We start from the raw sequence: 18,709 nt of genomic DNA, 5'->3' as shown, positions 1-18,709 counted from the left end.
CCCTAACAGAACCTAACCGCACCGCTTGTGTACACCATCTAGAGACCACACAGGGGATGTACTACTATACGTGTGCTGCGGTTTCCTGCTAAATGTCCCGTGCGCCGAGCTACTCAGGGACGCGACGTAAGAAATTATGCAGCAGGAAAAATGTGCGGCACTTAGCGTGATAAATACGGGGCTCTCTCCCCAGGCCGGACTAATCCCCGGAGGCGGTGCGGAGTCACGCCCGCAGCCGGGGGCCACTCTAGTGGGGAGAGCGTAATCCCCACCGTCTGCTGGACAGCGTTCTCACCACTCAGCTACCTTAAGCCGGCGGTTCGTGTCGGCGTGATACGCAGCTAACCGCTGTTTTAATTCAATGTGACTTAGAGCACGGCAGTGTCTGTGTACGCTGAGACCACAAAACTGACGCAATACCTTCCAGTATCGTGTCGGATCTACTTTTTTCCAGCACAGTGCAGCAACTCGACGTGGCGTGGACTCAACTCGTTGAGCCATACTGCCGCTGTAGCTGTCCATAACTGCGAAAGTGTTGCCAGTGTGGGATTTTGTACTCGAACTGACCTCTCGATTATATCCCACAAATATTCTATGGGCCGCCAAATCATTCGCTCGAATTGTCCAGAATGACCTTCAAATGGTTCAGATGGCTCTGAGCACTATGGGAATTAACTTCTGAGGTCATCAGTCCCATAGAACTTAGAACTACATAAACCTAACTAACCTAAGAACATCACACACATCCGTGCCCGAGGCAGGATTCGAACCTGCGACCGTGGCGGTCGCGCGGTTCCAGACTGAAGCGCCTAGAACCGCTCGGCCACACTGGCCGGCACAAGAGCAGTTGAAGGGAATGGACAGTGTCTTGAAAGGAGAGTATAAGATGAAAATCAACAAAAGCAAAACGAGGGTAATGGAATGTAGTCGAATTCAGTCGGGTGATGATGAGGGAATTGGATTAGGAAATGACACACTTAAAGTAGTAAAGGAGTTTTGCTATTTGAGGAGCAAAATAACTTATGATGGTCGAAGTAGAGAGGATATAAAATTTAGACTGGCAATGGCAAGGAAAGCGTTTCTGAAGAAGAGAAATTTGTTAACATCGAGAATTGATTTAAATGTCAGGAAGTCGTTTCTGAAAGTATTTGTACGGAGTGCAGCCAGGTCTGGGGAATGTGGTGGATACTCCACAGCACCTCAACGGCCTATCCATCTTCCTGGTAGATTTTCGTCGAGATTCACCACCACACGATTTTGGTAGTGGGCTGGGGCACCATGTTGTTGAAAGTAAACTCTTCCGTCCATACAAGTCCCGGATGGCAGGTAAAATGGTTGTCTGAAGCTTCTGAATGTACACCTCACCGGTAACTCTGCCGTCAAAGAAAAATGGCCCAATCAAGCCCCGGTAAGACAACCCGGTGTGTGCCCAAGAGTTCCGAAGAAAATTAATGTAATAGAGGGTTTCGACATTCGAGAAGCCAGAGAACCCAAGAAAGTTAATTTAATAAAGGGTTTCGAGAAACCAGAGAATCCTTAACTTTATCTCGAGAAGATTTGCGTTCCACGCAATTACTAAAGGGTTTCGAGAAGCCAGAGAATATTTAAGCTTATCTCGAGAAGCTTCCTCCTGGCAAATTCACGGCTTTGTCTACGGGGACGTTAGGATTTTCGGCAGCCCAGTAGATGCAATTGTGGCCATTGAGTTTGAACTGTGCCTCATCAGACCACACAATCATCTCTGCAAACTCTTCATCGTTGCGCACCAAGTTAGTAAACCACTGGCAGTACTCCATTCCACGATCTGGGTCGTCCTCGTTCATTGCGTGTAGCAACCGTGGGATGTAGCACTTCCACTTTGCTGTCTTCAAAATTCGCCGAACACTTGAGCGACTCACTCCAGTTTCACGAGCACACTGTCTCACAGACATCTGTGGTGAGCGAGTGAATTGTTGTAACACATGACGGGAGTTAGCTGAACTTGTTACTGTTACGGATCGTTCAGATCGTTGTTTGTGTACATCTTTAACACAGCCTTCGGCTTAAAATTTGTCTCGAATGCGACGAATCGTTAAGCCGGTCGGTGGCTCTGTTTGATACTCATTTCGCCATTGCAATCTCATTAATGTTTTCGTACTTAAAATACCACTTCAAAACTGACTTCCTTTCATCGAATGTAAGCCTTGCGCCAGCCATGTTTACTCGAGTAACTAGGTGCAACTAAGAACAAAACACTGACTATCTGGCGGCTGTCATCTGACAAAACAAAACAACGCAATACAGCGCTTGTGTGCCGATTTCCGGAACTACAAACTATTAGACTATCAAAGATGAGACAACTCCGTCAATTAGTTTGCCAGTTATGGAATTTTAAATAGTGGATACATTTTTTTGGACCCCTCTGTAGAGTCGATCATGGAACCGCACTGGTCCACTTTGTGGTCTCACCAGAAGGACTCAGCATCATCGTATAGAATCAACGAGTTGTTAAAGTTTATGATCAACTCATACAGTAGTAAAAGTTGAACACTGTACCCCAAGCGGACAGTATGGCAATTATGGTGCTTTGCTACCTAGTCAATGTTGTGAGTAATTGAGTACTCCTATGGCAAAGACGCTTGTCATATTCAGGTAAATCTTTTATTTATTAAAGTAATAAAGTGAACTAATACACTGAAGCGCCAAAGAAACTGGGATAGGCATGCGTATTCGAATACAGAGATATGCAAACAGGCAGAATACAGCGGTGCCGTCGCCAACGCCTATACAAGATACATTGCAGTCACCTCAAGACAGATAACCTATAATAACAGAAGATAAGAAGTATCTGGCGCAGTTGTTAGATCCGTTACTGCTGCTACAATGGCAGATTATGAACATTTAAGTGAGTTTGAACGTGGTGTTACAGTCACCACACGAGCGATGGAACATAACATCTCCGAGGTAGCGATGAAGCGAGGATTTTCCCGTACGAGCACTTCACGAGTGTACCGTGAATATCAGGAATCCAGCCAAACATCAAATCTCCAACATTGCTCATGAATCCATGGACCCTGCATGTCTGCAGGGAACTGTTCAGACTGGTGGAGGCTCTGTAATGGTTGTAGGGCGTGTGCAGTTGGAGTGATACGGGAACCCTGACACGTCTAGATACGATTCGGACAGGTGAGACGTACATAAGCATCCAGTCTGATCATCTGCGTCCATTCATGTCCATTGTGCATTCCGAAAGACTTGGGAAATTCCAGCAGAACAATGCGACACCCCACACGTCCAGAATTGCTACAAAGCGGCTCCAGAAACAGTCTTTCGAGTTTAAACTCCCCAGACATGAACGTTATTGAGCATATCTGGGATGCCTTGCAACGTGCTGTTCAGAAGAGACCTCCACACCTTCGTACTCTTACGGGTTTATGGACAGCCCTGGAGGGTTCTTCGTGTCAGTTCCCTCCAGCACTACTTCAGACAGTACTCGAGTCCATGTCACGTCGTGTCGCGGCACTTCTCCGCGATTACTGGGGCCCTACACGATCTTAGGCAGGTGTACCAGTTTCCTTGGGTCATCAGTGTATTTCATGAGTTACGGTTCCTACATGCTACCTCACCTAGCATCCAAAGAGCCCACAACTATGCCCAGACAGTTGTAGTTTCGTCTGGTCACAGCAACTATTGTCATTACTGTTGGCAGGAGCAGCAGTAGTAGTAGTAGTGGCCGGCCGTTGTGGCCGAGTGGTTCTAGGCGCTACAGTCTGGAACCGCGCGACCACTACGGTCGCAGGTTCGAATCCTGCCTCGGGCATGGATGTGTGTGATGTCCTTAGGTTAGATAGGTTGAAGTAGTTCTAAGTTCTAGGGGACTGATGACCTCAGAAGTTAAGTCCCATAGTGCTCAGAGCCATTTGAACCACTTTTTAGTAGTAGTAGTAGTAGTAGTGCCAGGACTAGTTCATTAGTTTATAGTCAGTGTCATTTATTCACATTGTCAGTATAGCAACTCAAATCATTTTAATACTATTTCTCACATTAAAACTGTCATTTTTAAGAAACCATGTTGTAAAAATGGTACTTTATGCATGAAACCCTCGTCCGATGTGAGAGAAGTTGAATAAACACATAAAATAAAAATGTACGATAATTCTTACTCACGTACAGAGCGATCGAAAATTTTCGGGTAGCAGGAATTTGGCGGGTAATGAACAGGACAGGAATTTGCAGACACGCTAAAGATGTGTACTCCGAAAGCAGTGCTTTCCATCCAGGCAGAACAAAGACACGCGGATGGGGAGGTAGAGGCAGCTGCTGCAAAGCCTGGCCAAGTGAACAGCGCGGTCACGCGGACAGAGACAAAGCTGCCCGCAGCGCCGGCGCTCGCCACAGGATTAACACCTGCCTCGGCGGATAATGGTTGGTGCAGCAGAGACGGGGCGCGTTGTTTCTCTGCCATGGTTTACGAGCGCTCGGCCGGTCCTGCGGTTCCTCGCGCAGCCGCCCAAACTGCTAACGAGGCAGCCAGCACGGTGGGGGCGCCTCTGGCTGTAGGCCCTCGGCGACTCTGCTACTGTACTCCCAGCTCACCTGCTCTGGCCGTTCACACCACGGCTCAAACCTCCTCACACGGGACGCGAAAACGGACTTTCAGGGAGAGCTCGACGAGTCGTGTGATGTCAGAATGCGGAATCCGAGGCCCTGTACTCTGCATGAGCCATCTCTGTGTGACCTTGAACGGGACTTACAAGGGGAAGGCCTCTGACACGGCCAACCGATTCGGCTCGAATTTGGCAGGTCGCTTGTGTACAACCTAAAACGAAGGACTTTTAAGATATTTTGGGTCAAGGCCCCCGCGTTTTTGAGAAAATCACCCCTAAAGGTTATGACTAGCAATCGACTCGAAATTGGAGGGATCGATAGATAATTGTAAATAGAGCATTTTTCATCATCAACTATGGTGTCCGAAAACTCATCCTTTTCCAGAAATCGAGGCAAGAAACTTTTACAGCTGCCGCTTCTGTACCCACGTGGTAAACGCTTTCGCCGACGGCACCGAAAGCGCAACGGTCAAGATAACTGGCTGAGAATCGGAAAACCCGGGTTCGAATCTCGAAGAAACCTAACGGATGTTATTCTTTTCGTTTGTATTTTTCCATATCTCAGTTGATAGGGATAGAGGGGCTAATAATGGAAGTTAATCAATAAGGAATAATAATAAGGTAGGCAAATAAAGTTATTAAATTTCTTGGGATAGTAAACAACTAAAATGTTACTCCAGGTTACTTTACAATGGCTCTTCCACTCACTGTTACGTGTCCTCACTTTTCTTCGAACAGCTAGATGGCTAGTACTTGTCATACAAATATTAGAAACAAACAAAGTCACAGGACCAAGAACATCTAATGAATGCAATCTTTCAACAACTACACTGTTCCTTCCGAAGAGTCGGCGGAAAACAAACGGCTTACATTTAAAAATATGTCCTTTTCGGGAATTAATTTTGATGCGTACCACGTGTCCGCTATCATTGCCTGAAAAATCGGTGCTGAAAGTTGGTTATGAATTATGCTGTGAATAGTTATTGCATCCGTGTGCTTGTGCAATTCCCACTGGGTTTCCAGAAGCACACTGCAATTCTGAAGCCTGGAAATAAAGTTTTTAACCCGGCGATAGAAATAAATATCACACATCTGGCACACAGGTATGCAGTTTGGCGGTATTACTTTTACTGTGCACGTCGGCTGACCCTCGCCATCTGTAAACATTGTGTCATATACTGTAGTATTAATTTGTCCACTCCAGGAATCCAATATTAGACAAGACTTGTTATCAGAAAAGTATGGTTTTAAAACATCCTCAAGAAACGTTCTGTAAATCGCATTCGTCAGTTTCCCGGATTTGCAGCAGGTAATGTAAACATTTTTCAACGAGTCGGTTAAACGATTGACCTCTTCTATAACCCGAGGACCAAATGTAACATTCGTTTCTTGTAAACACAGGAAAACTTCAGGCAACACTTTTTCAGAGGCTGTGATGGCATATTGCGCCGTGCACGAATGTGTTGGTTTGTTTTTACTACCAATTGCGACAAGGGTTCGTTTCTCTCCCTTATGCGATAACGTGCGTCGAATGTTCACCCGATACTCGCATCCTGTTTGATCGGTATTGATCACGTAATCACGATTAAAACTGGTCATAAGTGACGCCGTTTGGGTGCAGAAAAGAGCTGCCACTTTCTGTATATCTTCTATATTTTGTACCTCCTTATGAGAGACGTATTTAGTGACGTGCAGTTTTATACTCCAATTTGAAATTTCTGCACCTGCAGCCCACTCCTGAAGTATTCTCGTTGTTACATTCTCGTTACGACAACGAGATTCGACTAATCGGTCGTATGTCCACTTATTTATCGCCTGGTATTTGTCTTATCTTGTCCCTCCTTTAACGATATCACTTTCCCACACTTTCAAGTCCTTCTTCCTTTTCAGGGCCGTTGTTCCTCCATTCTTTTGCAGCGTTTGTAAGTTCCAATTTGGATCATTCCTGGCTAGCGCTACCGCCTTTACCTTTACTTCAAGGGTATAGCGCCGTAGTTCAATCGTTTAGTAACCGGTTCGTAATGTTCATCGGGAACGGATGAAGCACGTATTCCCAGTGACGGAGATTTCCAAAGTGTTATGACCATTTTGCGATTCATTAGTCGGCCTATCTTCCACTGAATCTGTAGTGTCACCGCCAGACACCACACTTGCTAGGTGGTAGCCTTCAAATCGGCCGCGGTCCGTTAGTATACGTCGGACCCGCGTGTCGCCACTATCAGTGATTGCAGACCGAGCGCCGCCACACGGCAGGTCTAGAGAGACTTCCTAGCACTCGGCCCAGTTGTACAGCCGACTTTGCTAGCGATAGGTCACTGACAAATTACGCTCTCATTTGCCGAGACGATAGTTAGCATAGCCTTCAGCTACGTCATTTGCTACGACCTAGCAAGGCGCCATTACCAGTTACTATTGATGCTGTAAAACATGTACTGGTTCAAATGGTTCAAAGCACTATGGGACTTAACATCTATGGTCATCAGTCCCCTAGAACTTAGAACTACTTAAACCTAACTAACCTAAGGACATCACACAACACCCAGCCATCACGAGGCAGCGAAAATCCCTGACCCCGCCGGGAATCGAACCCGGGAACCCGGGCGTGGGAAGCGAGAACGCTACCGCACGACCACGAGATGCGGGCAAAACATGTACTGTACAGAGCGATGTTCACCAATTATGGATTAAAGTTAAGTATTCCAGCAGCTATGTACTTTATTTGCTAGTCTCAATTACTTTACCTGTTCCAGACCTCACGCCAGCCTGCATGAGCTTAAACGCGTGCCTTTCGGCTTCCTATTAGTGGGTTGGCTGTCTTGCCAATCCACAACAGAATCACCTTCTGCTTCGTCTTCATGGTATAGTACTTCAGTATCAACCAAAGTCATTTCGTTCGTCAGCTCCAAAAATCGCTCGACGACAGCTGCTCCCATCAATCTGGAACGCAAAGAAACAGAACTGCCTGCTTCCGGTAGTGCATTGTTAATGCATCTGTCTTGCAACACTTTTACAAACCAGATCACAGCGTCGGTAACTTCCCGCTTGCCACCGCATGTGACAGGCTCGCAGCTATATATTACAGCACTAGTCGAAGGGTGTACATCCTCCATTATTCAGATTATGCACCTGAAACATATGACACAACAAATAATAACTAAGTTACTACGGCATAAACAGACGAAACGGAGGAACACTGTATTCATTCACAAAACGTGTTTCATTCGGCGCTCTAACTATGGAAAAATCACTACATGTATCCGCGAGGTTCGCGGCAGCCTAATGACGGAAAACAACTCTTTCCGATTGACTTCTATAAGGCTTGTGCTGGACACCTTCACTCTTCCAGGTTCATAACTATGATATGACGAAGAGGCAACCGGCGCAAAATAACTCTCCCCGCGTGCATTCTGTCCCATGCCTCACTGTAAACGAGCGTCGCGCAGTTGGTTTTCTGTGATCCCTCGTGAGGAATACGCAGCACTCTTACTCGGAGTTGTTTTCATGTGACAAGGCTTAAAAGTTTAATACTTTACTAACTCACGGCGTTTGGGAAATTAGTTTGCCTACCTTATTATCATCATTCCTTATTGATTTACTTACCTTATTAACCCTCCTACCCCTATCAACTGAGATATGGAAAAATACAAACGAAAAGAATAACATCCGTTAGGTTTCTTCGAGATTCGAAATTTGGTTTTGCGATTCCCTGCCAGTTACCTAGGCCGTTGCGCTATCGGTGCAGTTGACGAAAAGCGTTTACCATGTGGGTACGGAAGCGGCAGTTGTAAAAGTTTCTTTTCTCGGTTTCTGGAAAAGTTTGCGTTTGCGGACCCCAAACATGATGATTAAAAATGCTCTATTTACAATTATCTATCGATCCGTCCAATTTTGAGTCGATTGCTCGTCATAACCTTTAGGGGCGATTTTCTCAAAATCGCGGGGGCCTTGACCCAAGATATCTTAAAAGTCCTTCGTTTTAGGTTGTACACAAGCGACCTGCCAAATTTGAGGAGAATCGGTTGGCCGTATCTGAGGCCTTCCCCTTGTTAGTCGCCGAGCGCTGCTAGCGCACGTGACGCTGCAGGTCTTACACTGCCAGCAGCCATCTCCAGCGGGAGTTTTCATACTTCTTGGCTGCGTTTTTAAATGCATGCAAGGTCTCGATAGTGACAAAGATAAGACTGATTTCCTGTGATACCTGCATTGAGCCGAACGTTCGCGAAGTGAGGCGAACAAGCCGAGTAGCGTGACGTCACCCGTTCGTTGCGAGGCCCGCATTTCTCACTTCCCGAACATTTAGGGCTGTGAAGGGCTGAATCGGATGAGTCGGATTTTTGCACCGTGGAAAGACATGTGTCTAAAAATATGTCTAAATCTATATTCACATGCTCATCTCAACGACGACTCCTCACACAGGACGAGGCAGCTAACGTTGACGTTGACAGTGATGGGACATACGCCCTCAGGAGAGAGAGTGTCGTTGGCAAATGGTTCAAAAATGGCTCTGAGCACTATGGGACTTAACATCTGTGGTCATCAGTCTCCTAGAACTACTTAAACCTAACTAACCTAAGGACAGCACACACATCCATGCCCGAGGCAGGATTCGAACCTGCGAACGTAGCGCTCGCTCGGCTCCAGACTGTAGCGCCTAGAACCGCACGGCCACTCCGGCCGGATTTTGGATTGTTTGAGGTGAAGAGAACAAACAACGAGGTCATCGGTCTCATCGGATTAAGGAAGGACGGGGAAGGAAGACGGGCGTGCCCTTTCAAAGGAACCATCCCGGCATTTGCCTGGAGTGATTTAGGGAAATCACGGAAAACCTAAATCAGGATGGCCGGACGCGGGATTGAACCGTCGTCGTCCCGAATGCGAGTCCAGTGTGCTAACCACTGCAATCAACTCCGGCCGGCGTTGTTGGCACGCCGGACGAGTGGTTAACGTGAATTGCGCTCCCAGCACTCTCCAGCGGTAGTTTTCGGTTTTATTTGCCTCGAAAATGGACGCACTATAGTACCCGCATTAGCTCAATTAGCGATTATCGAAGACGAGCGGAGAAAATCACGAAACGTTTTTGGACTCGTTGAGGGTTTCAACAGAGAATTGCTTTTACATGCATAATGCTGTATAATGCCCTGAGATACATTCTAGTAGAAGTAATTCGTTGGCTCAGTTGAATTCTCATCCCATTCTCAGTTTTAAATTCAATATAGTTAACATGTATAGTGTCTAATGTTAGTCTGAATATGCATAACACACATATTCTGGATGTTGCACTGACTATCAACACTCTGAAGTAACGTTGTTCATCACACAGCTTTCAAAATCGAGACTGGTTTCGCTGTTTCATTCGAATGGAAGAAGAGATCTCATCGTCGAAAAATACGAGGGTTATTCCAAAAGTAAGGTCCGATCGGTCGCGAAATGGAAACGACTATGAAAATCCGATAAAGCTTTGCACAGATGTGTTGGGTAGTGTCTCTAGTATAACCCCAGTTAGCATCACGTCGCTCTTCTCATTTCTGAGCTCGCAGTGAGTGCGTAAAGATGTCTAGAAAATAGTGTCTGCCGCCAAGTACGAGGGCCTGGTGAGAAATTTCGCCTGAAGCTATGCAGCCAACATTACATAACTGTCGTGCTGTTTCGTCTTCACGACAATTCTCAGCCGCATTCTGCAGGGGCAATGAAGATGCTCCTGCATCGTTTTCAAATGGAAATGTGAGATTACCCACAATACAGTCCGCAATTGTCTCCCCCTGAGTTTCATCTCTGGTCACATGAACCGCTGTCTTTGAAGACAACATTTTGACACAGACAACGAGGTGTAGGCCAGCGTGGAGAATTGGCGGAAAGCACTGGCGGCTGCCTTCTATGATGAGGCTATTGAAAAGTTGGTACAACGCTATGACAAAAGTCTAAGTCAGAACGGCGACTACGTAGAGAAGTAGCTGAAAGGTGTAGCTAATTGTTACAAGTAAAACATTTCTGATGTTCACTGTGGTTTCAATTTGGCAATCAATCGGACCTTACTTTTGGAATAACCCTCGTATATTTCCGGTAACATACAAACATGACCCAGTCCAAAACACCACTGATAGGTATATGTACGAGCATTTTACAGAAAGTTTAATTGTAGCAAAACCTTGCAGTGTGTAACTTGTTTTTACTTTCTGTTATACACTGACAGTCACGTTAATATTCCTAGCCACTGGGGAAACATTCGAGTCGTTGGCTTTTGCAACAAGAATTGCAGCAAATACATTATTTGTAATGAATAACATCGACTTTTGAGGTAATACTTGTGTTAAATGAATAAGAAATCAAAACGCGAAAATCAAGTTCGGAAGGACGTGAAAACGAATCTGCTACCTTTCTCTACACAGTTCACAGTGCTACCAACCACCTTTAACATTGTTACTGCGGCTTAAAAAAATAGCATACATTTCTAAAGACTGTATTTACAATTGTCAGTTTTTGAGATTTATCATGCAAATTGTACCAAAAAGACGCGCTTCTTATAGTTTATCATTGTGCCATAGCATCTAAATGGTATACTTTCGTAGCACACAAGTTACAACATAAAAAACTACAAGAAGCCTTTACCTACCGATACGTACTTCCCTTTAATTCTATTATAACAAATCGTAACTAGAATGACGTGTTTTTGAGACATCCTCAATTTTCAGATACTATGAAATAGCTTATGCGCATACCACGTACTCTATGACAAATGAAACCCGTTAAACACGTAGCTTAACTCAATGCAATATGGCGGCTGAGTTGTAGACGTGGCGTCGCGCATCTCACCGGCCACTTTCCTCTCCGTCAGGAAAACATCTGACAAGTGGTGTTCTTACTTTCACGTTCCGCAGTGTAGTGGAACGTGTAATTCAATGGTGTGACGTCACCACTTCCTAGTTGGGACCTACGAGAAATACGGGCCCCGCAACGAACTTGTGACGTCACTCTAATCGGCTTGTCCGCGACACTTCGCGAATGCTCGGCTCCGTGGAGGGTCCACGGGAAATTGATATTTAACTGAGAAGGTACCCACTAAAAAAAACTTAATTTTCTCGTGTGCTGTAGAGATTTTGCATGCATTTAAACACGCAGACAAAGTTTATTACGCTCGTCTGAAATAGTTACAGGGTCACCGCCGGGGACGGCTGCTGATACTCCTGAGACCTGCAGTGTCACGTGCTGTGATTTACGCGCCGCCGCCTGTCTTTCTCGTCGGCTTCGCTACAAGTTCGCGTCCTTTTTCACGTCCCGTGAGAGGATGGATTTAACCTTGGCAGTGGCTTCGTAGAACCACCTTCACACTTTTCCTCCGCCACTGCACTGTCGGACAGCACATGGGAAAAATTAACACCCGCATTTTTCCGTGGGAGCTCTTAATTTGTTACTATAGTCATTGTCCCTACATAGGTGGTAACCAGCAACACTCGAGTCGGACATTGGTGACTGGAATTCAGTGCTATGATACGGGCGCAACTGAAAAGCCCGTCTTTTCATCACTGCCACCCCGCCTCGCTGATCACACCCGCGACTTTCTGTCCTATATTTCACGCTAATACAAAAGAAGCAGTCCTTTGAGTTTTTTCGATGTGTTCCGCCAACCCCATCTGGCAATGAGCCCGTACTGCGCGGCTAGAATCCAGTAAAGCACGGACAAGCGTAGTGTAGGCGCACTCTTTAATACATCTGTTGCATCTTCTAACTATTCTGCCAATAACATACAGCCTTTGGTTCGTCTTCCCCACAGTATTTTCTTTCTGTTGCTTCCAATAGTTGCTTGTCATTCTAATTCTTAGTTATATAGCTGGTAACCGTTGCTGTATCTCGATCGATACGAGTACAAATAACATCTCCCTGAGCTGTGACTACGCGAGTTTTACAGTAGTTTGCTTTTAAGTTCGCACCAACGCGGCAATCTTTAATGGGCACCGAAAAGTCCTATCTTTCCAATGTTGAAATAGCGCTTATAAATTACATGTGTTCTCAGAAATTATTTGAACTAGGTAGTTGAAATTTTTGCACGTTATTTATTGGAGTACTGGCTACAATTTAACACAAGGATTTTTAAAAAATTGAACTGCGTTGTTAGAGACTAATTGTAATTAAATTCACTAACTTGGTGCCATTTTTTGCTTATAAATTAAACAATATACAGGTTCTTGGAGAAAAAAACTGTCAAGTCACGCAGAAGGGACTGTGTAAAATTTCCTAAAAATTTGAAGGAAACGAGGTCGATCCTGAGAAAACAAGTAATTTGTATGACAAAAAAAAAAAGAAACTTTTGGGAATCGAGCGACAAAGTCTGGATTACCTTATTAGTACATTCCAGATTCATAGGATGATTATCTTCGTCTTCTGCAGACTCCTCGTCCAGCTTCCTCTATGTCCTCCTCCTGTTTACTCTGGCTTGTGCTTCTAGGCTATTTACAACTCTGTCAGCAGCCCAAAGACATTCCTTGTCTAAAGCAGAGCATCGTTTCTACCATGTTGACACCTATCTTCATTCCCATATTTCTAAATAATTTGCGCCTTACTGTTGAGTCTTGTACGATAGGAATGAAGGGAAAGGATGTTTGGTGGTCAGTACCCTCTCTTCCTACAACACAACTGCACACATGTATTAATGTATTAACAGGGTTATTTATTTACATAAACAGGAAGCTACTTAACTTTAAGAGACCATGTGATGTGGTCCAAGCTCTTCACTAATAGTCCATATTAGCTTCACTCCTGGTGTAGACGAAATCCCACTATGCAATGAATGACAGACGCCAAACTGGAGTGCGAACTGGTGCGTGACTGAGCGATTGCGCTAGTGCCTGAGACTGATTGAGAGACTAGCTAGTGACTGAGACAGAGCAACTGACCTCCGGTCAGTGGCGGCTATCTAAATACTTCCGGTCGAGAGGGCCTTGGCGGCATGTTGCTTGCTAGTCTATCTTTGCCCGCTCTCTCGTGATTAGGCACACTTGATCCAGCACCTGTAATAGATCTTCATCCCACATCTTTGCCGAACGGTGTGCTTGCGCCAGCACATTTACAGTGTTATCATCACTGAAAGTAGTAACAGCATCATACACACTTAAGTGAAGTGCACTCCTGGAAATTGAAATAAGAACACCGTGAATTCATTGTCCCAGGAAGGGGAAACTTTATTGACACATTCCTGGGGTCAGATACATCACATGATCACACTGACAGAACCACAGGCACATAGACACAGGCAACAGAGCATGCACAATGTCGGCACTAGTACAGTGTATATCCACCATTCGCAGCAATGCAGGCTGCTATTCTCCCATGGAGACGATCATAGAGATGCTGGATGTAGTCCTGTGGAACGGCTTGCCATGCCATTTCCACCTGGCGCCTCAGTTGGACCAGCGTTCGTGCTGGACGTGCAGACCGCGTGAGGCGACGCTTCATCCAGTCCCAAACATGCTCAATAGGGGACAGATCCGGAGATCTTGCTGGCCAGGGTAGTTGACTTACACCTTCTAGAGCACGTTGGGTGGCACGGGATACATGCGGACGTGCATTGTCCTGTTGGAACAGCAAGTTCCCTTGCCGGTCTAGGAATGGTAGAACGATGGGTTCGATGACGGTTTGGATGTACCGTGCACTATTCAGTGTCCCCTCGACGATCACCAGTGGTGTACGGCCAGTGTAGGAGATCGCTCCCCACACCATGATGCCGGGTGTTGGCCCTGTGTGCCTCGGTCGTATGCAGTCCTGATTGTGGCGCTCACCTGCACGGTGCCAAACACGCATACGACCATCATTGGCACCAAGGCAGAAGCGACTCTCATCGCTGAAGACGACACGTCTCCATTCGTCCCTCCATTCACGCCTGTCGCGACACCACTGGAGGCGGGCTGCACGATGTTGGGGCGTGAGCGGAAGACGGCCTAACGGTGTGCGGGACCGTAGCCCAGCTTCATGGAGACGGTTGCGAATGGTCCTTGCCGATTCCCCAGGAGCAACAGTGTCCCTAATTTGCTGGGAAGTGGCGGTGCGGTCCCCTACGGCACTGCGTAGGATCCTACGGTCTTGGCGTGCATCCGTGCGTCGCTGCGGTCCGGTCCCAGGTCGACGGGCACGTGCACCTTCCGCCGACCACTGGCGACAACATCGATGTACTGTGGAGACCTCACGCCCCACGTGTTGAGCAATTCGGCGGTACGTCCACCCGGCCTCCCGCATGCCCACTATACGCCCTCGCACAAAGTCCGTCAACTGCACATACGGTTCACGTCCACGCTGTCGCGGCATGCTACCAGTGTTAAAGACTGCGATGGAGCTCCGTATGCCACGGCAAACTGGCTGACACTGACGGCGGCGGTGCACAAATGCTGCGCAGCTAGCGCCATTCGACGGCCAACACCGCGGTTCCTGGTGTGTCCGCTGTGCCGTGCGTGTGATCATTGCTTGTACAGCCCTCTCGCAGTGTCCGGAGCAAGTATGGTGGGTCTGACACACCGGTGTCAATGTGTTATTTTTTCCATTTCCAGGAGTGTATTTCTACTCCAACAAACACAGTCTTGGCGGGTTCCTGGCAATATAAGACGATTTACGCTTTCATTGGGGTTTTGAGATTTTCCATGAACACACTGTTTCAACAGTTCAGGTGCTGCTGAGTCTCATAAAACAGGTTTTATTACCTCCAGACCACGTTTATGAGTGAACACTTTACCAGTTAGGAATCCCTTATTGTACATACAGGAAGTTTTTTCTCCTCTGGGATACAAGTAATGATGGGGACTTCCATCGGATGGAAAAATAGGGAAAAAAGAGCCCAAACGGCCTTCTTTATTTCATCGACACTGTGCCTGTTTTGCCTAATAGCCATTCGATAATAGTTCTATATTTTGTCAATTACACTGTTAGTTAATCTTCCCTTCCTATCCAATCCTTTACCATCACTGAGTTTTTGTTTTTTGCACAAAGCTTTCAGTCGCCGAATTCTTGACCCTATTCGTTTCTGTGTGTCTAGTACACTCATATTTCTGCACTACAACGTCATCACCATAGGGCTTCAGTTGTTGAATATGTTTGAAAGTCTTAGAATCACCGTCAGCAACTTCCATTCCTCCACTACACTCACTACAGTTAGCTGTGGAATTATTTTCACGTGTAACTTTGTATTTTTGTGGAAGCCTCCAATATTTAGATATTACTGCTACATCTAAGACATTCCCTGTATACGTACTGATGGCAGATACTACACCATGAAGAGGTGTGTGTCCTCGCTTATGTCCGAAACTCATGGTCTAGTGGGTAGTGTTGCTGTCTCTGGATCACGGGGTCCCGGGTTCGAGTCCCGGCCCTTTGTGTTGTCCTCGTCATTTCATCATCATCATCATTCGTGAGAGTGGCTAGATTGGATTGTGAAAAAATTTGACTGCGTAAACACTGGGACTTTGTACGGGCGCTGATGACCGCGCAGTTGAGCGCCCCACGAACGAAACATCGTGATCATCATCCCCCATTTATGCCAGATACCATCGAATGCTGCAGTCAAGTCTCTAATACCACTGTTTTCTATTACTGCCTCTTCCATAGCTTTCTTCATAGATTCTATACAGACATCTTATACTTTACACCCTACAAATTTATTATTGTTCGTAAACTTGGTTGTTGTATTTGGAAGATTCATCATGCCACAGAAAACTGCACCTGCGGCAGCAGCCTTACCAATCGTACGCAAGGCATGAGCAAACCTAATGTTGAACACACACCACACTTCAGTTCCGTTTCACCGCCAAGTCCTACGTGGTTTTTTTTACAGAGAGTTCCAGACCAACTTCGCTACACTGCATACATCTTACACAGTTAGCAAAAATTCGGTTGAGAACTGAAATATCTCTTATTTCGTTCACATCCCATTCGCCCATAAAATATTCACACTTGTCGATAACGGAGCCAAGCTTCCTATGCGAAGTAGTTTCTTTCTGACTTGCATTGCAATAGGTAGGTATACCAGCGAGGATAGGTTCACACGCTTGCTTATCTTCTTCATTGTTTACGGTAATATCACATAACTTTGGCTTGCCAACATTTCCCCTTTTCCTAAAAGCCTTCAGAGGATTTCTAGTCACTTTACATTTATCTATGATAATTCTTCCAAGAAAACAGATACTTCAATGAACAGAATTCAGTACAAATATTTTCAGGATTACAAAAGAGTAAATGAAAATGAAACACACGACAATCGAGCGAACGATACACATCGAACTATCACCGGTTACCTACAACACACATTTTGTAACACTTTTTTTTCTCATATAACTAAAATCTACATGATGAGCATGTAGATTCATGAGTACAACATTTGGCAGCAGTTGATAGCGGCACAGTGGGTCGCACCCAAACAGAACGTATTTCAAAAGTATTTTAGATATAGTTGTAGTCTTCTGAACTGAATAAATTGTATATCAATTGAACGGGGAAGTCTGTACATTTTTGAAATGCATCTGTCGCGCAAGAACATTGAATAGTAATTTACAAGTACGATATGTCATCCAAGATAGAAGCACTCACTGAACATGAAGTTTCATTCGAATCTCATGGCATGATTTCGTTACTATAATTCAATAACACCTTTCGGCAAGGATTACAATGACTCACTCCTGGCATCTCAGTCCCTCGTGTGTTTGATGAAGTTCATGCAACTAAACATCAAATAAAACTAATGACGAAACAACTCATCTTCGACAAGCAGAACAGTGAGCAAGTATCATTTTGAACGGATAACTTTAATTTGTGTGATTTATCGTGTAGCCGAAGTTCAGTGCATAATTTTGGTACCGATTCGAAGACCACACACTTTTTATTTTTTAGGATCAATGTGACTTTTCGCACCACATACATGTCTTTCTGTGGCGCAAGTAAGGGTTTAGGAGACACCTTACTGTACTATATCTATGCATTTGAAGCCCTTATTTGGTGGATTTTATATTATACCTTACATTCTGTGAGTACTGCATAATGAACCGAAATATAATGATCACCGTCCACCGCGAAACTGAATGCCACCTTGCGGCGTTGCGGGCAGCATGCGCTAAGGAAAGTGCGTTGGGCGCTCATTACGTAATACAACACGTATTTTTTCTGAAAGCAAGTTAGATTTATTCTTGATTCCAATGCATCATTAATTCCCCATTCTTTATGGAACAGTATTCTATTTTTCAACATAATCTCCGTTCAATGCGGACGGCCTTACGCCACCTTACTGAGAGGGTCTGTATTCCCGCATGCTACCACTCTACTCGTTGACGTCAGAGCCAACAACTTGTTGCATCAGTCACTTCCCTATCACCTGCGTACTACTTCGATCGGAGTGCATCCTTCATTGGACGAAACAGATGAAAGTCGGGATGTGCGAGATCCAGGCTGTGGGATGCGTAAGGTATGAAAGTGCAGGAAATTGTGAGCTCCTCTCGGTGCGCAGACTTGCGTGAGGCTCTGCGTTGTTATGGTGCACCGTCAATCATCTCGAATGACAGTTTCAGAACGTTCCAGCACTGCAGGACTCTCAGCTGTGTGCGGCCGGCCGGCTCGGGAGGTATCGGACAGGTTTGCGTGAACTTGTTATTATGATCACAAACGGTTCGCCCAACGACTCACCGTGTTTTTGTTCATTGTCAGGTCTCCGAAGATTTACTGCAAGCGCCTATGAGTATCTGCGATTTTCTGGTTCTCAGCCAAAAGGAAGCCAATGACAGCTCCCTGCTTGGAATGCACCTCCGTTACAGACGCCATTTTGGGGCTACGTATGTCTGAAGTTCATGAAACTATAGCGGCTGAAGCGGTAATATTCCACGATTTCCCCACAACACATTCTGCATTTTTCCAACTGCAACTGTCCGAGAAAAAAAGTGTTGCATTACTTACTGAACGCCTGTCGTGCGAAAGTGGAACAGAGACTGATGCTGGCGACGATGCGGAGGCCTAATCGGGAAATCGACTGACATAAGCGACCTCGATCAAAGCGCAGATTATTGTCGTGCGGCGCCTGGGAACGAACATGACGGAAACGACGAATCTGGTCGGCTGTTCGTGCGCTACTGTCGTCAGAATCTATGGAAAATTGTTGAAGGACG

General features: G+C 45.7%; 1 protein-coding gene across 1 annotated transcript in view; it reads right to left on the bottom strand.

The window, feature by feature from the left end:
• Positions 1 to 18,709, bottom strand: part of LOC124712458 — a 163,627-nt gene that overhangs the window by 55,135 nt on the left and 89,783 nt on the right. The window contains exon 2 of the mRNA XM_047242754.1: positions 13,577 to 13,706. Within this exon, the coding sequence (XP_047098710.1) occupies positions 13,577 to 13,706 (130 nt within the window). The remainder of the gene's footprint in view (positions 1 to 13,576; positions 13,707 to 18,709) is intronic.

The sequence above is a fragment of the Schistocerca piceifrons genome, chromosome 8 (genome assembly GCF_021461385.2).
Source record: "Schistocerca piceifrons isolate TAMUIC-IGC-003096 chromosome 8, iqSchPice1.1, whole genome shotgun sequence".
Taxonomy (NCBI): domain Eukaryota; kingdom Metazoa; phylum Arthropoda; class Insecta; order Orthoptera; family Acrididae; genus Schistocerca; species Schistocerca piceifrons.
This window is presented reverse-complemented; position numbering and strand designations above follow the sequence as displayed.